Genomic DNA, 26,513 nt, shown 5'->3' on the forward strand with positions numbered 1-26,513 from the left:
AGACTTCGACAAATACATCGCCACAGTCGTCAGGCTTGATAGCAACTACCAGAGGGGTGTCGCATTCAGATCCAATCATCGGGTCACCACCAAACCCTCTGGACAGCGCTATGTACCCAGACCTTCCATTGACCGACACGACCCAAACGCCATGGAAGTAGACCGGCTTACTGAAGCTGAAAGAAGTGACCATATGAAGAAAGGACTATGCTTCACGTGTCACCAAAAAGGCCATCTCACAAGAGCATGCCCGCAGAAGAAGAAGATCCCAGTTCGAAGGGAAGAAATGAACGACAGCGACTCAGACGATGAAGAAACAACGGTCCGTCGCCTCGCTGAGGATTTTTAGTATGGAAGACTGGATCGACGTCAGTATCTTCCGATGTAACCATCAGACTTGTACAAAGTATTGGAATAAGAAAGGAACTTTGCGTTCCCATTTCCCTCATCTCCAAAACCCGTCTGAAAACCGTCGAAACAACAGCCGTTGTAGACTCCGGCGCTGCCAGAACCTTCATTTCCGAAGAGTTCGTCAAAACTCACAGGATTCGAACGCATAAACTCTCGAAACCATTCCGAGTCACTACTGCGGATGGAAGTTATGCGGCAGGGGGCGCTATTACCAGATATTGCATCCTCATCATCAAAATAGACAATCGATCTATAATCGGAAAGTTCAACATCACGCGGCTTAGTCGATGTGATCAGATTTTATTGGGAATCCCCTGGCTGCGCACTATGGACCCAGTAATCCGATGGAAGGCAGAAACATTGGAACTTTCCAGAACTGAGAAAAGTGACCAAATCGAAGAAGAAGTCGACAGAGAACGAAAGAAGAATAGTTTGCCTCCCCTCTTCCGTAAAGAGGCAAAAGGAAGGCAACTGATCCCTGTTGTAGCGCTGCCTAAGGCGCCTCCCAGGAAGACGGCTGAAGAAATACCACGCGCTACAATTGAAGAAATAATCGATGAAGAAGCAGTTCCATCAGCGCTGCCTGATCTGGACCCCATACCAGATGACGAAGATGACTCCTTTGATACTAAGGACGACGTATGGACGACCAGCTATGCACCACCCGTGCGAGAAGTCTCCACCTACCATCTAGAAGATGATGAGTTTTTAGTCGAGTACCCCACCGACGCCTCCGAGCTTCGGGTAATCACCAACGTCTCGCTAGACACCCCATTGACAAAAGACGGGACTAGTACTTCGGAACGACAGCAACCTAAGATCACACCTCTACCCCGACCCGCCGAATATATCAAGACTAGTAACAAAGCCCAGCAATTTGCACTAGCTGCTGGACTTGAACAGAAGAAGAAGCCATTCGAAGAACTTGTCCCCTCCTATCTTCACGACTTCGCCGATATCTTTGCAAAAGATGGCTTGAATCAGCTACCACCAGAACGACCCGGAATAGATCACCGAATAGACACCAAGCCTGGATTTATTCCAAAGACATCCAAAGTATATCCGTTATCCGAGAAGGAACGGGTGGCAGTCAAAACATTCATTGACGAAAACGTTCAGAAGGGATTTATCTCCGAATCAAAATCGCCGCAGGCTAGCGGATTCTTTTTCGTAGGAAAGAAAAGTGGAGATCTTCGTCCTTGCCAAGACTACCGGTATATCAACGAATGGACCATCAAGAACGCTTACCCGCTCCCATTACCACTTTCCCTGGTCGCCCGGTTACATGGTGCCAAGTACTTTACAAAGATGGACGTTCGGTCCGGATACAACAATATCCGTATCCACCCAGATGATCGATGGAAAGCTGCCTTTACTACGGAATACGGGCTCTTTGAGCCAAATGTTATGTTCTTCGGACTTTGCAATTCCCCGGCTACCTTCCAGGCGTACATGAATAAGACGTTCCAGCAGGAGGTTAACGAAGGATGGCTCGTTATATATATGGACGACATCCTGATATTTTCCAACGACCTCACTTCCCATCACGAACAAACCTGGCGCGTCCTTGAAAGAATTCGACAAGAAAGACTTTTCCTCAAACCGGAAAAATGTACCTTCGATGCTCAAGAAGTGGAGTACCTTGGAATGATTATCCGCCCTGGATGCGTAGCAATGGATGACGCTAAAACCACCGGTATTCGGGAATGGCCTACACCTACCACCATAAAAGAAGTGCGGTCGTTCTTAGGCTTCTGCAATTTCTACCGGAACTTCATTTCCCACTATTCCGACATCGCTAGACCGTTGATTGATCTCACCAAGAAAGATGTCAAGTTCCTTTGGACGGAACGATGTACATCCGCCTTCGCCGAACTAAAAGAATGCTTTATGAAGCAGCCGGTCCTCCGAAACCCAGATCCCTCTAGACAATTTGCTGTTGCCACGGATGCATTGCTTGTCGCTACTGGGGCGGTTCTGCTCCAAACCGATGATAATGGCGTCTATCACCCGTGTGCATACTTATCCCAGACATTGAACCCCGCAGAACGGAACTATCAAATCTTTGATCGCGAACTTCTTGCAGTTATTCGTGCATTGACAGAATGGCGTCATTATCTGGAAGGAAACCCTCATCCTATCATCGTCTTCACCGACCACAAGAACCTTCTATATTTCAGAACCGCACAAAAATTAACCCGTCGCCAAGCCCGATGGCAGTTAATCTTGTCATGTTATGATATTGAACTCCATCACATCGCCAGAACAAAGCTTGTCGCTCCCGATGCCCTTTCACGTCGCCCTGATCATGGGACAGATTCCCCCGATGATAATGCCAACGAAACACTCTTACCAGACTCCATGTTCGTCCGTCTCCTCGATACTGAACTCATGACCACACTCGTAAATCCTGACCCCTCCGACCCCGACCCCATTTTCTCTGCTGCTTCCGACGCGTTGGATGGTCTATCACTTCCCCCCATGAAATCTGCCCTCTCAGACTGGGTGATAAAGGACGATATCCTTTATTACAAAGACCGCGCCTACATCCGCCCTGCCGGACGGCGCCTTATATTGGAACGGTGTCATGACCATCCCACTGCCGGCCACCCTGGCCGTTTCAAAACAGAAGAATTGGTTAAACGTGATTTCTGGTGGCCCGCTATGGGTACCTATATTCGCCAGTACGTTGAGGGGTGTGCTCTCTGTCAGCAAATGAAATCCGACACTCATCCGACGACCCCCCCCCTTGTCCCCATCCCCTCCGTTGCCGCAGCCCCATTCACTCAGGTCTCGGTTGACCTTATCACCGACCTTCCCCCCTGTGCAGGTTTTGATTCCGTCATGGTCGTGGTCGACCATGGGCTTACAAAGGGGGTAATTCTTATCCCATGTACCAAAACCATAACTTCCGAGGGAGTCGCCAGCAAATTCTTCAAATATGTCTATCGGCGATTCGGCCTGCACGAAAAAATCATCTCAGATCGTGGTCCACAATTCGTATCCAAGTTCTCTCGAGCTCTTGCTAAGCTTCTGAAGTATGACATAGCAGCATCAACAGCCTATCACCCCCAGACCGATGGACAGACTGAACGACTCAACCAGGAATTGGAAACATATCTTCGAATATATTGTCGGAATCATCCCGAAAACTGGGTAGAACATCTCCCTATGGCAGAATTCATTCACAATCATCGAAAACACGACTCTCGCAACGCATCCCCTTTTTTCCTTATGATGGGATACGAACCAAGGGCCCTTCCGCATACCTTATCCGATTCCACGGTCCCCGCAGCAGCAGAAAGGCTCCGATCACTCCAGAAGTCTAGGGAAGAAGCACTCTCTTGCCACGCTCTTGCAATGCAGCGTATGGCAGAAAGAACTCACGGACAGAAGTACCACCCATGGAAGGTTGGAGATAAAGTATGGTTATCTGGAAAGAACCTGATCACGCAGTTACCTTCATGAAAGCTTGCTCCTAAACGATATGGCCCATTCCCGATCACTGCCGTCCTGTCTCCCATCACATTCACACTCCAACTACCGCCTCAGTGGAAAGTTCACCCCACGTTCCATGCTTCCGAACTATCATCCTATCACGAGACAGAAGTACACGGACCGAACTACCACGACCCACCCCCTGATGTCATTGATAACGAAGAGGAATATGAAATTGATGTGATCTTATCGCATAAAGGAACGGGTAAACGAAGACGCTATCTCTTATTGTGGAAAGGATATTCATCCGCTAGCAACGAGTGGGTTCCTGAGGAGAATCTCGGGAATGCTTCCGACATCCTTGTAGCCTATAAGAAGGCCCATGGACTGTAAACTCCCTAACAAATGTCCCACATCGAACGACTACGCCTTTGCATCCTTCGTATTGAAGAACTTACCGCTGCCATGAACACTGTCGCCGAAGGAAACGCCCATCCCCTAACGCTCCTAGATTACCAGACCGCCACCGCCGCCAACCTCGCACAGCACGCTTCCCCCTCCGAAACATCACCGCCCTCTTCGGACTCCACCCTCACCCTTACCGACGACTCTACCCTCACTGACTACTTCTCTGTCATTGATCAAGTTGAAACCAGCGCCCTGTTCGAATCCGCCATCACCTCACAGCAATACGCTATTGAGATAGACCGTCTCCTTGGAGAGAGAGGAGCGATTTCCAGCGGTCTGATAATTAGGATTATCAGAGATGCCAGCCTCATTGATCGCACCGCCGCACTCCTTGATGACGAGCGTCATCAGACTATCTTCCGTCACCTTCATATCCGCATTCGCAACACCGCAATCCAACTCTTACCGGAAGAAACAAGAGACGCTATCAGAGAGGCCATTCACATCGTCACTGAGTGAATCGCTCTTAACCCCATCGCACGACCACCTTCCCCCCACGTCGCTATCCCTGTACCTCCACCAACTCACGATGCAGCTACCGTGGAGCATCAGGATGATCTTATCCCTCCTATTGCCATACTTGACGTACCAACTTCTCCTTCTCCTGACCCAATCATACGCACCACACAGCGACTCCCACTCAAACGAAGATCCTCCCGCCTCGCCGCCAAACGAGCCGCCTCCGTCTCCCCCACTAAAGCACCACTCAAACGGTCACGGTCGCCTTCCCCCCCAAACCAGTCTTCATCCGTCACAGTTGTGAAAGTATCGCCGGTTGATAACGTCGTATGTCGTAACTGCCACGTCGCTGGCCACCGTCATAAGAACTGCCCGGCGTACTACTGCAGAGTCTGCAAAGAATACGCACCGGGTCATCTGTCGGTCTTTTGTAAAGAGTTGAAGGGAGAAGCGGTTATTCCCTTGGTATGGACTGACGTCGGTTTCTACGACGCACTCGCTCGCTGGGAGATCGAGCAAGACGCTATCGCTCACGCTGAGCACTTGGCGCAACCTACCATCACTGAAGAACAAGACGACCTTCTTGATTCCAACTACGACGCGGATCCCATCTACTGGGCTAACCAGGATATGTGAAGTCGGCGACTTCATCGCTAAACGAGGGGTAATGTTACAATAGCGGTTACCCCCTATCTCTTTTTCTTCACTCATGTGTATTACGTCGTGACCGCACCAGGATGTGCCATCATTAGACTAACAATCGTCTACATCTGTATTACAGCACGACCGCCACATGCCGTCGTTAGCTGACTCATCTCTTATCTCTGACTCGTCTTGATGACGTCATTTCTCTTATCTCTGACTTGTCTTGATGACGTCATTCCTCTTATCTCTGACTCGTCTCGATGACGTATACGTACCGGCCCTAAAGTAGGCCTTACCTATATAAACAGGTCTGGTACTTAGAGTAGTCTTCACTTTAATCTACTAGGTTTTACCTGAACTATCCTTCGCTTAAGATCCCCAATCTTAAGTCATCTGATAACCGATATTCAAGCCAGAGACACTCTCTCTGACTTGTCTTAAGAACCTTACATTCGTGAGGACACGATCCGGCTTTAGGCGTACTCTTATCGAGTACCTATTGTCGCGCCTATCCTAGTCGACCTACGGTTCGCCGTAACAGCTGGAGGATCCAGAGGGGACATGGAGACTGATGGATGAGGAGCTCCAGATTTCCGCTTCTGCCCCTAATGTACTTGTATCTGATTTTGTACTCATTGTAATGCAATGGGACCGGGTTTGTCTGGATATGCAGAGTGAAATACTAAAACTAGGTCCGATGTGTTTCCAAGTTCTGTGGCTAGTAACCAGGATGTCTCTTCATCCATTCCTTCATATATGGACCACCAGACAAGGTAAAGAAGCTGACATTGTTGTCTCTGGCAGTCCAACTTAGAGTCTAGGATTTCAGATATCTCATATTCCGGTTCTCCATTGACTTCTACTGGAGGTGGGGGTGGTTGGATATGATTAGGGATGGTGTTTGGAACTGTGGGTTCTAGTTGGGAGACATGGAAGACCAGATGTACTGAGCGCATGGAATCTGGAAGCTGGATGGTGAAGGAATGCGATCTGGGACGGGATATAATGTCAAAAGGACCTAAGTTCTTTTCTGAGAGCTTCTTGGAGGGACAAGTGGAATGGAAGTACTTTGCTTTGATGAAGACTTGATCTCCAACCTTAAGTCTGGGGCTGGTATCTGCCTTGTGTCCGCAGGTCCTTGATAACATTCTTGTGCATGGGTCATTTCTTCTTGGAGGAATTGGTGAAGCTCATTGAGGTCTATGGCATATTCCTGTGCATGGATGGAGGAAAGGTCATGTTCCAGGTGGATGGATATGTTCAGATGGTACCCCTTGTTAGTGAAGAAGGGTGAGACTCCAGTGGTAGCACTCAGAGCATTGTTGTATGCAAATTCAGCCAAGGGGAGTAGTTCTGACCAGTTATCCTGCTGATAGTTACAGTAGATCCAGAGGTATTGTTCTAGGGTTTGATTGGCACACTCGGTTTGTCCGTCCCCTTCCAGATGATATCTGGACATGAAGTGGAGGATCATATCTAATGCTTTTCCTAAGGACCAGAAGAAGTGGGATATGAACTCTATTCCCTGGTCCAAGGTTACATGGGATGGAACACCGTGCTTGGAGAACACATGGAGTAGGAACAAGCAAGTGAGGTCTGGAGAGGTGATAGTATTGTGGGTTGGAACAAATATTGCTTGCTTGGATAGACGATCTATGATGATGAGGATGGCTGTGAAGCTGGAGGAGTCCAGAAGTTGCTCAATGAAATCCATGGAGGTGGAGTTCCAAGGCTTGTCCAGAACAGGGAGTTGTTTGAGCAATCTGTATGGCTTATGTCTCAGAACCTTGGCTCAGGTGCAGGTGGTGCATGATTTAATATAATCTTTGACATAGGTGCATATTCCAGGCCAGGTATATTCACGTCAGATGAGTTCTAATGTCCGATTCTGGCCAAAGTGTCCAGACAGAGGATGGTCATGTGTGTTCCGGAGGATGCCAAGTCAGAGGTCATTGGAATCAGGGACATATATATGATTGTTGCAACAGAGGAAACCACTATTGTCCATGGTCCATCTGGGATCTGGAGGACCGGACATTTGAGCAGATGCAATAGGGTCATTGGGGAGAGCGGATAGGATATTGTTTCAGAGTTGGTCAACATCCATGAGTACAGCTGCTCAGAGCACTGGATATGCTAAGGTTGATGCTCATAGGGACAAAGCTAACTGTTCAGATGTGAACACTGGACAGAAGTTATGAGGGTTAACTTGAGCATAGTCCTTATCCCCCTCTTTGGGATAGATGTCCCAGCATCTAGTGAGGGAATCTAGTTTTGCTCCAAGTTTTCTGGGACAGAAATGGATGATGAGATTGAATTGGTGGAGGAACTCTGACCAACATGCCTGATGGCAAGAGAGGTGTTTGGTGGTTGCAAAGTACTCAAGGTTCTTGTGGTCCGTGACAATGTCAATAGGCTTGGACGAGCCTTCTAGGTAGTGTTGCCAGGTCCAGAAAGCTTCATATATGGCTAGGAGTTCCTTGTCATGGGTATCATAGTTGAGTTCCGGAGTGGACAGGGTTCTAGAATAGAATGCTACCAGATGAAGCTCTGAGTCCAGACATACAATGGAAAGTATTCCAGCGATAGCATAGTCAGAGGCATCAGTCTCAATGACAATAGGAACATTCAGGATCCAGTGTGTGAGCACCAGAGTGGAAGTGAAGGCTTTCTTGAGTGCAGCAAATGATTTCTGGAAATCCTTGGAAAAGTCCCAGTTAACATTCTTGTGTGTAAGCTGGGTGAGTGGGGTGACAATGTCTGAGTAGTTGAAGGTGAAACAACAATAGAAATTTGTGAATCTGAGGAAAGATTGGACATCCTTGACCTTCCGTGGCTCTGGCCAGTCAATGATAGCTTTGACTTTATTGGATGACATACAGTGGCTCAAAAAACTGTCCACATGTTTTTGCATTTTTTACTATTTATAATATTGTGTGAGAATACATAAAGACCTCAGTGACATGCTAATACCATATTGTAGTGCTGCTTCAGGGCTTTGGATTGAGCACCACATCATGAGAATCAGAGGAGATATGGTGGAGATACAAGGCTTACAAAATCATGACTCATGCGGACAGTTTTTTGAGCGCATATTAAAACTATATAAATCATCATTTATGACACCATAACAATCATGCCACCATTAAATAAATTATAAAGTGGTGTCATTATGTCATTTTAAAACCATATCTAACTATACAAACCAAAAATTTCCATATGTCATGGTTATATTCACTATGAAAGCCACCCCCCCTGCTCAAAGGGATAATATCCTCTCTCTTTCCTATTCTGGCCTCTCTGCTTGTCAAATTTCCTCTAGAACTGGAGTATCCAAGTCCACTGTGGCCAAGTTCATCAAAGAAAGTCACACAGACAAGGAAAACTTCTGTGAAGGGTGTTCATCTAAGCTCACCTCTACTGATGGGAGGGCTATTATTCAACATATCACTACAGGAAAGACTGATAATGCTGTCCAGGTCACCTATTACATCAATTCCACCATCACATTCCCTGTCTCTTCACACACTGTGAGAAACATTCTCAAGACAGCTCATCTCAGGTCAGTAACAAGGAAGAAAAGGCTCTCCTCTCTATCACACATGCAGAGAGGACTAGCACCCTTCTTGTTTCACATATATACCTTGCCATCTGACCCAATCCTATTTATTGTGGTCTTATATGATCATATAACATGCTTCCAGTCCATGTAATCCAATTCTGATGGGCTAAGGCAAAGGTTAGTCATCTCTGCATATGTATGATAGAGAGGAGAGCCTTTTCTTCCTTGTTACTGACCTGAGATGAGCTGTCTTGAGAATGTTTCTCACAGTGTGTGAAGAGACAGGGAATGTGATGGTGGAATTGATGTAATAGGTGACCTGGACAGCATTATCAGTCTTTCCTGTAGTGATATGTTGAATAATAGCCCTCCCATCAGTAGAGGTGAGCTTAGATGAACACCCTTCACAGAAGTTTTCCTTGTCTGTGTGACTTTCTTTGATGAACTTGGCCACAGTGGACTTGGATACTCCAGTTCTAGAGGAAATTTGACAAGCAGAGAGGCCAGAATAGGAAAGAGAGAGGATATTATCCCTTTGAGCAGGGGGGGTGGCTTTCATAGTGAATATAACCATGACATATGGAAATTTTTGGTTTGTATAGTTAGATATGGTTTTAAAATGACATAATGACACCACTTTATAATTTATTTAATGGTGGCATGATTGTTATGGTGTCATAAATGATGATTTATATAGTTTTAATATGCGCTCAAAAAACTGTCCGCATGAGTCATGATTTTGTAAGCCTTGTATCTCCACCATATCTCCTCTGATTCTCATGATGTGGTGCTCAATCCAAAGCCCTGAAGCAGCACTACAATATGGTATTAGCATGTCACTGAGGTCTTTATGTATTCTCACACAATATTATAAATAGTAAAAAATGCAAAAACATGTGGACAGTTTTTTGAGCCACTGTAGTAAGGCCTTCTGGAGATAGGAGGTAACCAAGGTATTCTATGGAATTGGAGTGGAACTCGCATTTCTCTGGTTTGGCATAGAGTTGATGCTTTCAGAGTTGTTGAAGTACTTCTTGGACATGTTGCTTATGGGATGCAAGGTCATGGGAATAGATGAGGATGTTGTCCAGATACACCACAATGCATATGTCAAGCATATCAGTGAAGATGCTATTGACAAAACACTGGAAAGCCACTGGAGCATTGGTGAGGCCCTCAGGCATAACTAACCACTCATAGGAGCCATAGCACATACAGAACACTGTCTTCCACTTGTCTCCGGAAGAGATCCGGATGAGATGGTAAGTGGACTGGAGGTCGATCTTAGTGTAAACTTTGGTGCAGCTCAGAGAGTCTAAGAGGTTGGCAATGAGGGGCAACAGATAGTGGTCTTTTTTGGTGATCTTGTTCAGGCCACAGAAATCCACACAAAGATGCAGGGAGCCATCCTTCTTCTTGACAAATAGGACAGGGGCTCCATGTGGAGAGGAGGAGGAGCGGAGGAGTCCAGACAAGATATTTTCATCCAGGAACTTCCAGAGAGCTTCGAGCTCAACTGGGGAAAGGGAATATATGGTGCCTAGGGGTGGAGCAGTACCTTCCTCTAAGTCAATCTTTAGGTCGTAAGGCCAATGAGGAGGAAGTTGGCTGGCTTTTCCCTTGTCAAAGACATCCACATATTCATGATACTCTGGAGGGATTGCAGATAGATCCGGAGCATCGGGTGAAGTGGATATGGAATGGATCTTGGCACTAGAAGGACATAGGAAGATGCTGAACTGCTTGGAACCTTCTAACTTGCAGGCCCAGCAAAAGGCAACTGCATTGATTAGAGAAATGTTAGGTTCGGAGGTATCAGCAGAGGTGTCTGGAGTAGTTGGAGGGGTAGTTTCCACTGGAGGTGGCAGAGGTGATATCGGAGGGGTCAATGGCATTCCATGAGATGAAGTCCAGAACTTGATGCTGTGCGAAACCCAGTCAATCAACAGATTGTGTCAGGTAAGCCAGCTATATCCAAGGATGATAAGTCCAAAGGAGTTACATAGAATGTATCAGAGGTGACTACACCGGATGAGAAACGGATGGGCAGATCTATAGCTTCAGAAATGGTTGCATTACAAGTACCATCAAACAAATGGAGTGGAATTGGAGGAATTGCATAGGTAGGTAGATTATATTTATGGACAAAGTCAGATTCTATGAAGCAATGGGAGGAACCACAATCTACAAGAGCTGGAAAATCAGAAATATCAGAATACATGGGAATGGAAACATATGGACAGAGAGAGTTCAGATTGGACAGGGATACAGTGTTGAGTTGTAGCTCTGTTGCACAGGTTGAGTCAATGCGACCCTCATCCCATGCGGAGTCAGGAGGGTCACGGATTATTTTTTCGCCTCATCCAAGGCATCTGGTTTGGTTTCCAGATCAACTGTAGCTGCACGACCTTTGGTAGCATGCAAAGTTGACTTTGTGCAGTCCTGAGCAGTATGCCCAGGTCTACCACAGAACAGACAGAGCTTCCTGTCCAGCCTTCTCTGACACTCTTCAGATGTAAGCTTTCCATCCTTACCCAGCTTGTTGCTAAGGTCCAGAGCTTTAGAAGCAGAGGTAGTGGATGAAGTTGTCTTTCTGGATTTGTTGTTTCTGGAGGAAGTGCTTCTGGATCCAGACACATTGGCATTGGTCCATTCAGAAGACTTGGCAGGAGGATTGGGTGCAGAGGATTTAGTTTCATGGGAGATCTCTCCCTTGTGTTCCCAATAGCAGGCATCAATGGTCGGCACAAGGGTTTTGTATTCCAAGAGTGTGCCAGGTTTTCCCATGCGACTGATTTCGTCCTTGATATGAGCAGGAAGTCCATTATAGAATTGTCAGCATAGGGCTCTGTCACCCCATCTGTGAACCTGAGAGGCAAGTCATTGGAATTCTACAACGTACTTGTTGATGTGCTGTCTGTCGCACATATTGAGTTGCTTGAGCTGCATTTCCACATCTCTGGAAGGGTCATGAGGTCCGAAATTGGTCTGGAGTTCAAGCATGAACTCAGAATAGTCATCCATCCAGTCCAGACGATTGGTATGTTCATCGGAAAGGAGGTCAGGTTTGAACCATTCAGGGGCCATTCCTTTGAGGTTGTTAAGAACCATGTTGCTCAAAAGAGAGAGAGACTGACTCAGAGGGGCTTGGCCTCAGCTCATACACTGTGCCCCTTACCCAAGTATGTGCCCTTCATTTCATATGAGGTCCAATGATGGTCTGATGAAGTCTGGAGGACTTCTGGAGGCTGGCTACTCTGGTGGAGAGTGCAGGAGGACTTCCAGAGGAGCACAGGAAATGTCCGAAGGAGTGTAGGAGAGTTCCAGAGGAATGCAGGAAGTGCTCAGGAGAGTTCCCACTGCAAGGTAATACTTCTACAGGAAACAGGATGGAATGATAGGAGGACAGGAGGACAGGAGGACAGGAGGACAGGAGGACAGGAGGACAGAAGGACAGAAGGACAGAAGGACAGAAGGACAGAAGGACAGAAGGACAGAAGGACAGAAGGACAGAAGGACAGAAGGACAGAAGGACAGAAGGACAGAAGGACAGAAGGACAGAAGGACAGGAGGACAGGAGGCAGGATGATGGAGGACAGAAGGACAGGAGGATAGGAGGATAGGACATCCAAGGGTTAGGAGGAAGGTACAGAGGGCGGAGGTACAGAGGGCGGAGGTACAGAGGGTGGAGGTACAGAGGGCGGAGGTATGGAGGGCGGAGGTACAGAGGGTGGAGGTACAGAGGGCAGAGGTATGGAGGGCAGAACGTCCGGGAATGTCTGAAGGTACAGAGGGCGGAGGTACGGAGGGCAGAACATCTGAAGGACAGGATGCCCGGAGGTGTGAGGGACAGGAGGTCCAGAGGTCCAGAAGGAATAGGGGCTACATCAGACAGAGTCTGATGTAGAAACAAACAGAGGTAGACTACCCTAAGGTAGAGTTGGAGAGACAGGGATTGGACCTAAGTCCGGAAAGAGGGAAAGTGCTGGAAAGGTGGAGCTCCGGCCTAGGGAATCAATCCCTAGGCCTGATGGGTAAGACAGACTTAGGTGGACCAAAGTCTGAGAGAGGATTGGGCAAGTCTAAGTTGATATTCAAACTAAGGAAACTACAGGAGTATCTACAGGGGTTATATGCTGGAGAATATCTGGGGGGATCAGTAAGCAAAGGAGCAGGGCTATGTATGAGCATGTGGAAACACATTAGTAAGTAAGATGGAACATAACTAAATGAACTCAGAGATGAAGACTCATACAAGGATCAATAAGCAAGATGGAAGAAGAGGTAACCGAAAGCTGGAAAGGCAGAGATGCCTAAATTGGGATAGGTGCAGGATATCAGACAGAGGGTGGGAATAGGTCCGGAGTTAATATCCGGAGGTCCAGAGATCTGGGGATCTGGAAGATGAGGCAGATACAGGACCAGAATATGAGGAGATGGATATAGTCCAGAATTCGAGATGAGGTGAAGTCTGGATGTCTTGCTGGATGGAGTGTGCATAGGGTGGATGGGACAGGGGGGTATGGATCAGGCTAGCAGTGGAGATCCAATGGTCCGGAGCTCAGGGGTAAATCCAGAGCATAGTCGATCCTGCTGAGGTGTGGAGCACACAGCGGAAGGGGATCTGGGAATGGGTTGGATATGAAGTGGGGTCCAGACATAGGCTCGGAAGGCGTGGGAATATGATGGAACATGGGTTCAGATTGTGGGATATGACAGAGATAGGATTGGGCAAAATTGACTTTAGACCTTCCAGTATGGAAAGCATTGGGTTTGCTCTGGAAGTTGAGCTCACACTGGACAAAGAATGCATGAAGTTTCCAGGGCTTGGTGCCATCAAAGACATCCGGCTCATGGACTTTGACTTTAGGATCCTTGGGGAGGGTGGTGCGATGATTGTTTTGGGCGAGATTGTTGATAGCTCTGGATAGGAGTACCATAATGCAATCCTGTGGACCCAGGCTATCATCTCTATCATCATTGTCTTCATCATCTGGATCATCATCTGGATTTCCACCATTACCATCCAGCGGGTTTCTGTCAGGGGTATCATGATCAATGTCATCATTGTCATTGTCATCCAGATCTCTTTGGCCCAGAGGGGCTAGGGCTGGAGTCTGTGTAGGGGTCTCCGGATGTTGACGACTCAGAAGCTCTGAGATGCTTCCAGCAGTAGTGCGCTGGCTAGCATGATGCTGCAAGAAGCTATTGAAGGTTTCAACGATAGGAGTGGAATCACGGCAGGTGGATACTAACCCAGCTGCTCAGAGAGTGTTTGCAGTTTTGATTGGAGCTGTAGGAAGTGTAAGTATACTCGGTAAGGTGTGAGTTTGAATATACTGTTAAGGTCATACTCAAGGGCTAACTGGATCCAAAGGGCTTTGGCCTCAGCTCATGCACTGTGCCCCTTACTCAAGTATTGCCCCTTATTTCAGGAAGGCAAGACTAACATGTCCAGAGGGTTGGATGGGTAGCATAGCAGATCTGGATGACTTCCGGATATGGGATAAGTATTGTAAGGCTAATCCAGACAAGTCCAGACTAGAAACTAGTGGTAGTGACTGTCGTAGACAGAGGCAGATGCAGATAGACTATAGGAATCAATCCTAAGTCTTGGAGGGTGACAAGAGTAGAGATACTCAGGTCCAGAGGACAGGAATGAGCAGAACTAAGTTGATATTTGAACTGAGGTGCTACAGAGAGTTACAGGAGGTTATATACTATAGGTATCTAATGGAATGATCAATCAGCAGAGTCCGAGGCTATGTACGAAGCATATGGATAGTCTATTGGTAAGTAGAAATGGATCACAAATCATGAAATGGAAATGAAGCATAGGTAATGGATCAGGGAGCAGGACGGATATACAGATAGCCGAAATACCAGAGTTAGGGGATTACTGAAAGGAGATGAGCACTGGTTGTGGATTCAGATGAATTGTGGACTGGACCGGATGAGTGGACAGATTGGATGACAAGATGTTGGAGGGAGATAAGATGTGGATAGGATTGGAGATAAGATGTGGATCAGATCTGAGATGAGATAAGGATCAGATCTGAGATCCAGATATGCGGATATGACAGTGGTGCTTGCTCTATGATTCCTGCCTTCAACATCTCCTCTACTTGTTCATTATAAAACCTTGACTGTTCTAGAGTCAACAGTCTTTGATGTGTGCATAGGTTGAATGTCTTGCCCTCTGGTATGTTGAGATTTAGCTGTGCTCCTGGTATTATGTTGACTTCTTGTAATGATAGTGCAAACAAATCCACATTATCCTTGATGAATTGTTCCAGTTCCTGTCATTTGGCATCTGCAAGATCATTACTGATTGTGACTTATTGAACAATTTCTGCTACTCTCTCTGGTTTGAATGGGTTCCTTTGCCTTGTGTATATTGAGGGATCCTGATCTGTTAGTGGTAATTCTGGTAGTTCTCCTAGTAACTGTCCTGCCACATTTGAGGCCTCATGTGTGGTGATAACCCCCACATTACTCTGCCTTGTCATTTCTTTCTCTCCCATGGTATGTTCCATGTTCTTTGTTAACTGTTCTACCTTACCTTGTGCTTGTTTACCATTCTCCACTCTTCACCACAGTTGCTTCACCTGTTTCCTATCTTGATGCTGTTATTGGTGTCCCGTCAGTCTCCATTGCCCCATTGGAACATAAGGCAAGTGTGATGTTTGTGTATGTTCCACTGTGCAAACACAACAATGGCTAGACACTTGTTAATGTGCCTAACCAAAAATATTGTTGTAGGTCAATGCTCTGCCTAGCTGTTACACTTGCAAGCAAGAACGTTCAACCCTAAAGGGAATTGCTACTGAGAATGGCTGATGATACTAAAGACCCAAAAGTGCGCAGAGCGCAGGAACAAGTGCACGGGTATGTAGAGTGCAGGAATGTGGAAGTGCGGTCGATGAGCGGTCGATGAGCGGTCGATGTGGAAGTGCAAGATGCTAGGGTAGGGAAGTCTTAAGGAATGGCATGGGTAACAAGTGAGGGCAAGGGTATTGATTGCATGGGTAAAGAAAGTCAAGGTAAGGTGTCCAGGTATAAGGTAACCAATAGGGGCTAAAAAGCGCGCACTAATGGTGACTGCTCCTAAGTAAAACCTAAGGGAAGGAAATACTGCAGAAGGGAAGTAAATACGAAGTAGTCACTCTATGCACTTTATACTAGCTAAACCCTCTCGGAAATGGAAGGGACAGGACAGACAGGCAGTAGGAATATGTAAAGACATGTAATAAGGCTGCAACACTTGTTACAACACATGAGGCAAGGCAAAATATGTACCAATGAGGTAGGATGGACAATGGACTGATGCGGGACATCTGTAAGGTAGTCCGAAGGCGTGGGAAATCGACCGCAGTTATGTGCGCAGCACGGGAGTGAATGTGTGGGTCTGCAGAGCGCAGGAATACACGTCCGGAGTGGGTTGAGTGCAGGAAAAGCAGTCGATGGTTTTGTAGCTTTCCATCACCTATATCAAAAGATGGCCATTGCAAGCCTAGCAGGAATACAATCATCACACTGCTTTGTCATTAGTCTCATGTGTTCCACTCTCACTAGGATTTGCCTCAAGGGGGGTATTTTCAAGCCCCCCACTGTGTTCTCCCACTGTTTATTGTCTAGGGTCAAACTCTCCTCCTTGTTTGATGTGTTCATGATTTGATTGTTTAGTGTGACTTCCTTGTGCTGATCCTTGATACTAATAGTGTCCATTTTGTATTCATGTCTTGCTTTGAATTCCTGTAACATTGGCTTTCCAACAAGGAATTCCCATCCTCCACCACTATCAAACACCTCAAATTCTCCCTTCACCCACACACCTTTGATCTCTATCATTCCTGCCCATTTTGCCAATGAACTGACTATATTCCCATTCACCATTCATAGCTGCTGTTTTGACTGGTTCCAGTTGTGCAAGTGATGTTTAACTTTGTTAAATACTAATATGCACATTGCTCCAACCATTGCCCCATCATTGAATGATGCTCTAACCCTAACAATTTCCCCTTTTGGACCTTCTAGTGCAACCTGATGCACAAATGGGACCACTTCCTTTGTGTCCACTTGTTGTCTAGTTGCTTTGATGTGTCCCACTGTATACAAATCAATGATCTGAATTGTTTCAGTTGATGTGAGTACAGATGTGGCTGACACATTATCTATAAGTTTGTCAATTGGGTTGGGGCATGATATGACAGATTTGTCCTTGTGCAGTGCCTCTCCCCACTTGAGGACCTTCTCTCTAGCTCAGATATTCCTAAAATGCTGGGTCAACATGATATCCTCTTTTACACCGACCCATTCTCTTTTCCCTTGCTACCTTCTGGAATTTCCTCAATCCAAGCCAATACTGTCTGCTGTGCATGCCCGAATACTAGAGATATCAGTGTGGCTGCCATATGGTTGAATGACCCAAGAACCTTGCTTACTATTGCTCTCCATGCCGCCTCTTTGCATGTTAGTCTCTCCTGGTGGTCCTGTGGTACTGGACAATTTCTTCCATTATGCCTATGCATACCACATGCAAAGCATTCATTGGAGGCAATTGCCACTGTGCCCAGTTTGAGTGGATACCCTGTCTCATGCATGACCCTCATACTCCCCCCACTTTGCATTCCATTGAGCTATTTGTGTGGCATATGCTGTATGCCCCACTGCTGTATCTTGATGGTGTGTGTATAATGTTACAAGTTGCCTGACCATTGTTTTCAAGTCTTCCATTACTACAATTGGTTGTGAGGCTGTAGTTGGTTGATGAGTGAAAGTAGACTGTGGATACACCATAGTTGCCTGCATCAGTACACATGTGACAGTGTTATTGCTGCAAGGTGCCTTAGATGGTGCTATATTCTTAATGGACATTTGTGAGAGTTGATTCTGGAGTGCTGTGATAGGGTTTTGTGTTGCACCATTGCTGTAAGTGGGCTACATCTGCATGCAATAAGCTAACTTCAAGTTCCTGTTTCGCCTGCTGTTCTTTCTTCTCCTTGAGCCACATTCCTTTCAGCTCTGTAAGCTCCTTCATGAATTCCATCCAATTCATATACTCCATATCCTTCAACAGATCTTTTATGACACTCAGGAACTTTCCTCTAACCTGCCAGATCATCAACATACTCAATGCAATTCCTGCACTTGTTGCAAGCTGCAATACCTTTGTGGCCCAGGCAACATGTGTCCAGCATTCCTGATTGTATAGCATAATCCTTGTCCCAACCTCCTTGTCTGTCAACAAAAACTCTAGCAGTTCCTTTTCATACTCTGCTTTGGTTTTTTCCATAATTACGATTGGTGGCCAGCATTTTTCAAACTCTGTGATGAACACTGGCCATGTGGCTTTACTCATTGATTGAAGAGCTTTAAACCATATTTTGGCCTGAGAACCCATACCCAGGTAATCTCCAAATGCATCTAGCTTATCCATGCTCACAGTGATGGACTGTTGTCTCATTGCATGATTAAACAACTTTAGGAAATCCACTGGGTTTTCTGATGTACAACCATTGCCATGAAAGATCTGTGGTGTTTCCATAGGCATTTCAGCTCTAGTTTGTGTAATCACAAAAAACTTGTCCAAGTCATAGTCTGGTTCTTCAAAGGTAGGTTTTATCAGCTCTGTTTTTGTATAGCACAGTAACCATTGTAGATCAAATTGGGGTACTTGGAGGTCTAATTCTGGGACATCAAATTGCTCTTCATCTTTGAGGCTACTAAGGGGCAAACTGTCCAAATGATATGATGTATTATGCAAGGACAATTCTGGGGTGTCTAGCAGGGAGGAAGCAGTGGACATATCCATCTCCCAATTTGACCAGTTGATTTTTAAATGGGTATTAGTCACTGCTTGTCCTGTAGGCACTCTGGGTCTCAAGCTGCTGGGCATCAGTTTCCAATGAGAATCCACATAAATTATAATTCAGGTACAGTCCTTTTGTGGTTTCCACAGGTGTCTTATTGACACCTGCTGTCTAGCTTAGCCCTTCCGGACTTGATGCGACATAAAAGCACTGTATTCCCTGCCACAGGTTCATGTAACTATACACATTGTGTTCTGTGTTCCAAATTTGCTTCCAAGTTGCATCCACACAATTTGGACAGCCAATGCTGCAACTGAGACTAAATTCTTTAAGCTAGTGCGAAAAAACGATGTTGAGCTAGTCTGAATGTGCTCTGTTCACCATGATGAGATAGGACAATGTGGCTCTATGCTATGTGCTGTCTGAGTGAGTGTGGTGCTGCTCTACTCTGCGAACTTGTCTGCCTTGTCTGACTAAGCTTCGGAAACAGCCGTGGGACCCTTCTCCTCGTCTCTGCTACCCATGAGACCCCTAGTCTAACGCTGTTCATGAAAAAGGGACAAATGGATGAACAGAAGTGTGGTTATGATCATAATTAGTACAACCTGTCTGAGACTCAGATCAAGCACGACTTGCGCTTGATAGGAGATAAACACATATTACACGAGAAAAGCGACCATTGGTACTCGAGATCATTACCACAAGCTTGGGCACGAGCACGAGGGTCGGGCCCTGCATGAGAAAATTGCTATGATAGTACGCACAATCACACTATGGTGTTACATTACCAGTACATTATCGTTTTCACGAGCGTCCTTGGTCGCCAATGATCAATGTATGAAAATTCGGAAATACAAGTTCCTCCTCCACCGTATTCCGTATGACATCCTGAATGAACCTCTCGACCCGTGTCACATTCTTAAGAACATGTTTGTCCGCCTGGCCGATCTCGCTCTCGATCAATATAGACGGGAGGAGGCGCTGACCGATTGGCAAAGGTTTTCCGTCACGTTTTCCGCTGTCCTCATCCATTTCAGGAGGGGTGCTGGTTTGGCTTCGTGGGCGTTTACACGCGGGGCCGTAGGGATCCAATTCATCGAGTATGCACAAGTGCACTCGGCCACGTGAACCCTCGTACGCGACAGCTACCTCTCCCGTGAACACCAACCCTGTCACTGAGAGCTTGATCGGAAGGGACATGAACGACGGGGAAGGATAATTGATCAATAAGGATGTTGTGAGCGTTAGCCGGAGATTTGAGTGCCAATTAAGGTAGAGATGGAGCTGAAGATCTGGATTATCGGACGGAGGAGTTGGAGCTGGCTCTGGTTCCGGGCGTGAAGACGGAGGATTTGGCGGAGAAGGAGAGGACTTATCTGGCGTCGTAGACGCGCGTGGCATCGAATCATATACTGAGCTAGGATCGAACGATGGGATTGACATGCTGCTTGGTGTCGGCCTGAATTCACCTAAGCTGGGCATGCTCACATGCATAGCGCCTCCACCCCACACATCTCTCGGCGAACCGGCATGCAACGCTGGGGTAGACGTAAACAAATCCACAGAAGGACTGTGCCCGTATCGGATATGCGGCGGCAGATGATGATATGCCAAACCTTCCTCCGCGATCCCTCGGCGTGCCCCCTTCCTCGACACCCACTCGAATCCATCATCATCCCCTGCGCCTTCCGTCACTTTCACATTCTCATTATCTGGCTCAGAATTAGAGTCAGAATCAGAGTCTTCGAGAAAATCGCGGTATATATCACGAAGGTCGACGAGCTCCACATCCGGAGGGACAGTACCAAAGTCGAGCGAGGAGATTTCGACAGGACCGATAAAGGATGGCCTTTGAGTCGTTGTTAATTGTCTGTTGAGGATGTCAACGAGGGTGGTCGCTAGTGATGAGTTCAGCTTTTGCCATTCCAGTTCGATGGACATGGATAACAAGCGTCGGCATATTCCGATACTCCTCAATTATAGCAATACCACATGAATAACGGACGGGGAGAGGCAGAAGTCCTTGCGACTGTCAGTGACCGCTCTTACTCTCCTCATGATTGGGCTTACCCCAACCATAGTTCAACGATGGCTACCAATATTCCAAAACCAAGCTCGAAGAGAGCTTGCGGCAAGTCATGGCGCTCAAACCCACCAAGTCCTCCAAGGATGCTACTGTCGTGAAACGAGAGGACGTCGAACTCATTGTGCGTGTTGCAATCTCCATCTGGTGCATAGCTCATCCACTCTTACAGGTAAATGAATTAGGCATTCCTAGGTCGCACGCCGAAAAGGCGCTCTTGGAAAGCGGGGGCGAACTCGAAAAGGCCCTTCGTGCGCTCGTTGCGAGCTGATGGGAGTATCAAAGGAAAGCTTGCCACTCCTTTTCGCTCAGTATCACTACTCTGCTCGTCTATGCAATCGATACCTCAGAAAGGAAAGACAACAGGCAGATAGAAACGACGGATTTTCAATCTCACTTACAGCTGACAGAGGAACCAGATCACATCAGCAAATGTCAATACTCTACGAAAGGAAAAATCAAAAATCATCATTGGCAGATCTCGAAGCTGTTCGGTTCTTGGTCGTTTTGTTGGTCGCTCGATTTCTCGTAAAACGTCGTATACAACTGTTGGAGACATTTGTGCACTGCAGCGATTGCTGTCAAATTATCGATTAACTTGGCGACCCACGCAATGAAGGTCCAACACAATATTGGTGCAGAACATATAGATAACCCAACACTTAGCCGCGGTACAGCTATGTTGAGGGACGTGATACAGGACAAACAACCGTATCAGACTGCTGGAACTTAGAATCAAGATGTTACGAAAACTGGGAAAATATTGAGATACTGACTCAAATGACAGCTATTTGGCAACTCTTCGTCTGCCGGGGTGATTGTGTACTCTCCGATGGATTCATCAAATTCGATTGAGGTTCTAGGTCGTTCTGTGCAATGGCGTATAAATCTTGTCTTGAATCCAGATCACAAGGATGTCGGTGGCACCGAGCAAAATCTCATTCTCTTGACAGTCCGAGGTGATGTAGATGCTAAGGATTGGTTTCCACTCAGTCTTGACTTTCTTGCTGCCACATCTCCTTTGTTTACTGTGAGTTTCCCGTAGGGGAGATGAAGGGAAGACGACATATCAAGCGTACCCGAGGAAGAGTGCTGCAACAAGCGCGAATTCGTCTACCGGGTCCAAAAAGCCTGGCAGTTGGACCACGCACAGATGTGCTAAAACAAGGAGAAAATGGTAGTCACAAATCAATGGTAAGGTCCTGAACGGACCGGTCTTGTTCACGACCTGCAGGAAACCACCGGTTCCCATCTCAGGGGTCTAGGCAAGTCGCCCGTGAGCTGTCGAGATAAAGGCACAACGAAAGCAAAACTTGTAAAGAAACAGAGGTCATTGGAAAACTTCCCAGTCGGTGTGGGTCGGTCATGGCTCATGTCTGTGTTGTGAATCGCGAAGTAGATGGGAGTCTTTAACCTGCAGCTTCACGTAAGTTGAAGCACTAATGAGGTTCCCATCCGCAGCTTGTGCTTTGGACGAAGCGAGTCCATATGTTAAATGAGCGACGATCGTGATCATAGTTTCCTTCCAAACTACGGGGTAGCATGTGTCATAGAGGCCATCCTTTTCGTAGTCGAAAGTGAGCATGAACGTCATTCTCTTGCAGAGATCGTTGCTGCAAGACAGTCGGGTATAAAAATAAATGAGTACAGCCCAACAGCCCAAAGATAAACACGCACGAACGTCATTGCTATTAAAAGGCCTTGAGTTCGGCACTCAGAGGCTCGGCAAAGGGGCCCATAAATGCCTCAAAGGCCGTTTCTGCATCCTTGGCCTGTAACATAAAAAGACACATTCTCCTTGGATCTCCTCTGAGACCGTAGGGGACACATTTACTGCAGTGCCGAACATTACGGACTTCCCATACAGGAATGTGGCAGTTGTTTGACAGTTCCGTGTGTGTTGAAGGCTCTGTGCTCGTCAGAAGTCGCGGGATCACCGTATAGGCCAAAACGCCACCGGAAGGGGCCTGATTTCACTTTTTAAACCCGAAATGTCACGTTGAAAGTTCGTACCTCTGACATGAAGCCCACAACTGCACTTAAGTTGATATTGAAAGATAGTTGTCTGATGTGCCGATGTTAAGTTGGAAGACACCAAGGGAAGTTACGCTGAGCATGCTGTAGTAACAGACATCGATCAGACATCATGCACATGCCGGAGTTTCATACGCACCTTGAGACCGCCAGGTTGGATGATATTGATTGGTGAACTGTCAAGACTCCACATGTCTATGTTCACGAAATACCACAGATCGGGAGTCTAATCATGATCTATGAGATCGCACGCTGTGAAGGTCCGAGGGACAAATTCGAAATTTAGGCCCTTCGTGCGCTGAGTCGCCATGAACTGATGTTTGACCAATGAAAGCCTGAGTTCACCCACGGCGAGGGAGAGGGAGCGGGGCCCGGGAAGCAGTTGTTGGCTGTGCCACTGGAGGCAGATAGGTTCTTGTTGAGCTGCACTACTCATCATCTAAGCAATCGACACCTCAGCAAGCCAGAACAGCGGATGTAAAAGATGTAAATTCAGCCCCAATTACAGCTAACAGAACATGTCAGCAAAAGTCAATACTCTACTAAAAAAAGTTCAAAGTTCATCATCAGCAGTCCTCGTGCGTAAAGGTAGCAAAAAAGGTAGGAATGCAATCTGAAATGAACGGCACTAAGAGCTTCAGAATAGCAAAAACGCACGAAGCACTCTGGAACGGCACGACCGGAAAAGACTGCGGAGAATGAGCGGAACGAATCGTAACGTGATTTGGCTGTGAAAAAGAGAGAAGATTTGATAAGATAACCATGAAATAGATTCAGATTCGCCTGTTTGTAAGATCGTGGTGCAATGACGCGATGCAGTATCTGTGGTAAAAAGGGCTTGTTTGCAAAGATCTAGGAAACGGGTATATTCAGAAAAAATCATCGTAAGACGTCGTATAATAGTTGAAAGTTCTGATATGTTCTTTTTTTTGTCCTGGTGTGCTAATTACAGCCGCTCTTCGGGCCTGGGTGTGGGCGTACGTGAGGGAAAGGGAGAACCGTATGGTGCATTGAGGTATCGCGAGGTGGATTCCATGTCGGAGAAGTAGTCGCTCTCGACCATGCTCGAGGGCTTTTCTGCAAGGCCCAGAGCACTAGCGATAGCTCGGGGGCTTCCAAACGGTGACGACCTCTTCTGTGATGGGAACTGGCCTATTATGGGATCATCAGGGCCTAAAGGGGCATCTGAAAATGGCTTTGAGCCGCCACTAATTGCGGACGCTATCTTGGTCTCAGGCGACGCGGGCTGATTGTACATGGCAGTCGCTGCAAGCACCGTAGAAGCTCCGATGATGAAGGAAGGGGTAATGTGAAAGTCGAAGAGCACGACGGAGGCGAGGAAAGAGAGAATGATAGATAGTGACGTCGCGAATCCCTTCAAGATATTGTCTGAATACTTGATCACGACAGCAGTCACCAAACCACCAAAGACTTGTACTGCCACCGTGGCCCATGCCCATCCACCGAAGTTCCGGAAGAGGTAACTCAAGAAGCTCATGGAAGGCGGTTGCGCAGGGCCGTAGAGGATGGGGAGGAAGGCAGGGAGGAGGGAGAAGAGCGAGAGTTGGACATTGCGCACCCACAGGTCTGCCTTGGAGTTCTTGAGCACCATCTCAAAGTAGACACCTGCGAGACCGGATGTAAAGCAGGCAGCGGTGACCGCACCAAAGCCCTTCAGTGGGCTCATAATATGGATGTGGAGAGGCGCCGCATCATGCGCGCTCCCCACGCGAATCTCCCGCATCCCGCTATTCGATGCAGTCGTCTGCACCTGGACAATACCAACGCCAATCGCCAAGAAAAACAACGACAACCATTTCGTCGAAGATAGCGTTTTCCGGAGGAGAATGACTGAGAACGCCGCAGTGGTTAGGATCTTCATCTGATATGCCACCTGAAAGGACGCCACGGGCAGATTACTGATAGCAACGAACTGCAACGAGTTCTGCACGACGTAAAGGACAGCTGGTATGGACAACTTCCAACAATCAGGGCTGAAAATCTCACTGCATACTTGGCGGAAAGGCGCAGACCATGGAAAGAGTAATTGCACGAGGCCGGTGAATGAATTCCGGGATGACCAATGAGATTCTGATATGTCCCGTGCTCTCCATAGTGCAATGACGAAGGATATGGAACCTTTCAGTATTTCGCATAGTAATACTGCTGCTGCAGGAGAATACGACAGGTGCGGAGGTGTCGATACGCGGGAGTAGTACATCACAATTGACAAGGTTGCATTTTGAACGGCGAGGGTGATGAGCCTGATACATGGGAAAGTTAGCCATCTGCAGACCAAATACTTGATTAAACTCACGATACGTATTTCAGAGGCATTCCGCAGATTGTTGGATGTTTCGGAGCTGTTTCTGGTAGAGCTGCGTTCAGATGCTGGTTGAGAAGTAATCCAGTTGATTTAGGTGAGAGACCGTGAAGCCCTGAGGGGGGAAGCAATGGGGCTAGGCGTGGGCTGGTGTTTGTGGTGCCGAGGATGTTGGAAGATGAAGGAACGGAACGGATGGAAGGGTATGCACGATGATACATTTCATGTGAAGATGAAGGCACTGCGGACCAAGGTTTAGTAAAGAATCCAAAGATGCTACGGATGACTTCACTGACTACTCGTGCGTGTTCCGTTTTTTCAACGAACGCGATTGGCTGGTTGGTTCGGATATCGTTCAGTGTGCTTCCTTCCACGTATAATTCAACGGAGACCGACAAGAAATATGATAAAAGGCCGTGGCTTGCTGTCGTGAAAGAGATGAGAAATGATTGGAAACGCAACACCGTCCAGAAAAAGCACCTCGTTTGAATCCGATTCGACCGTGGCAGTTAAACAGTCAAAGTCTGTGACTACTGAATTAGAACTAAGTCGCCAAGAGAGCAACGGCGTAGTCTTCAACAAAGTCGGTGCTGCTCAGCACTGCAGTGTAGGAAAAACTTTGAGGGTGATGGAGCACACACAAAAAAGGTGTATCCATAAAAATCACGACATTCACCAACCTCGGCTATAAGTCACTTGATCAACAAAATGATTCTGTGATCAACTTCGCATTATGTGAACTCTTCTGCTAGGCTATGCAGCAACATTTCGACATGATGAATAATGATGGATTTACAAAGTAGAACATAACATGAAATGATAGTAGTAGTACAACACTCCCGTGTAACATCATCCTGATAAGATGACGCTGAGAATATGAATGTAACCTACCATTTCGGTTCCGCCTACATATCCACGCTGGGCAATATTGTTTCGTCTGTGAAACCATCATCAGCCCATCATCACAGCTCATGATCGAGTCGCAGGATGAGCACCAATGCGATACCTCAGCCTCGCCTTTATTTCTCCATCCACACCCATCTGTCTTGTGTGGCTCTTTGACAAAAACCGCATCAGACACCCTCGCACTTCAAGGGACCCTTTCGAACGGGTTGTGTGTTTTTACCAGGATGATCTTCTTCGGCATGCATCGGTGCCCATCACAGCTCAAACGATAAGGATATACACGACTTACAATATTATAATTGCACGGTATCCATCTACAAACAGTAGAAACATTAGTATGAAGAGAGTTGTAGGCATCTCCAGGTGATCCTG

The 26,513-nt window shown here is 46.9% G+C and overlaps 5 protein-coding genes across 5 annotated transcripts; 1 reads left to right on the forward strand and 4 right to left on the reverse strand.

The window, feature by feature from the left end:
• Positions 1-17,849: 17,849 nt before the first annotated feature.
• On the reverse strand, positions 17,850-18,881 carry BJ212DRAFT_1294747 (uncharacterized protein; the record flags this gene model as incomplete). Its single annotated transcript, XM_041332242.1, has 1 exon — positions 17,850-18,881. One exon carries the CDS (start codon positions 18,879-18,881, stop codon positions 17,850-17,852), a length of 1,032 nt encoding a protein of 343 aa, XP_041200337.1.
• Positions 18,882-19,278: 397 nt separating this feature from the next.
• BJ212DRAFT_1312675 (uncharacterized protein) lies at positions 19,279-20,765 on the reverse strand. The gene is made up of 2 exons (XM_041334064.1): positions 19,401-20,765; positions 19,279-19,337 (listed from the first exon to the last, which is right to left on the reverse strand). The coding sequence occupies exon 1, from the start codon at positions 20,734-20,736 to the stop codon at positions 19,600-19,602; it is 1,137 nt and encodes a 378-aa protein (XP_041200338.1). The 5' UTR covers positions 20,737-20,765; the 3' UTR covers positions 19,279-19,337; positions 19,401-19,599.
• Positions 20,766-20,787: 22 nt separating this feature from the next.
• On the forward strand, positions 20,788-21,149 carry BJ212DRAFT_1474640 (uncharacterized protein; the record flags this gene model as incomplete). Its single annotated transcript, XM_041339126.1, has 3 exons — positions 20,788-20,826; positions 20,877-21,002; positions 21,051-21,149. 3 exons carry the CDS (start codon positions 20,788-20,790, stop codon positions 21,147-21,149), a joined length of 264 nt encoding a protein of 87 aa, XP_041200339.1.
• A 588-nt stretch (positions 21,150-21,737) lies between these two features.
• Positions 21,738-22,472, reverse strand: BJ212DRAFT_1294749 (uncharacterized protein; the record flags this gene model as incomplete). Its single annotated transcript, XM_041332243.1, has 4 exons — positions 21,738-21,906; positions 21,958-22,036; positions 22,091-22,139; positions 22,293-22,472. The coding sequence occupies 4 exons, from the start codon at positions 22,470-22,472 to the stop codon at positions 21,738-21,740; spliced, it is 477 nt and encodes a 158-aa protein (XP_041200340.1).
• A 1,386-nt stretch (positions 22,473-23,858) lies between these two features.
• Positions 23,859-25,456, reverse strand: BJ212DRAFT_1294750 (nucleotide-sugar transporter-domain-containing protein; the record flags this gene model as incomplete). The annotated part of the gene is made up of 2 exons (XM_041332244.1): positions 23,859-25,176; positions 25,230-25,456. The coding sequence occupies 2 exons, from the start codon at positions 25,454-25,456 to the stop codon at positions 23,859-23,861; spliced, it is 1,545 nt and encodes a 514-aa protein (XP_041200341.1).
• Positions 25,457-26,513: the final 1,057 nt, after the last annotated feature.

Source organism: Suillus subaureus, assembly GCF_016647635.1.
Source record: "Suillus subaureus strain MN1 chromosome Unknown BJ212scaffold_1, whole genome shotgun sequence".
Classification (NCBI taxonomy): domain Eukaryota; kingdom Fungi; phylum Basidiomycota; class Agaricomycetes; order Boletales; family Suillaceae; genus Suillus; species Suillus subaureus.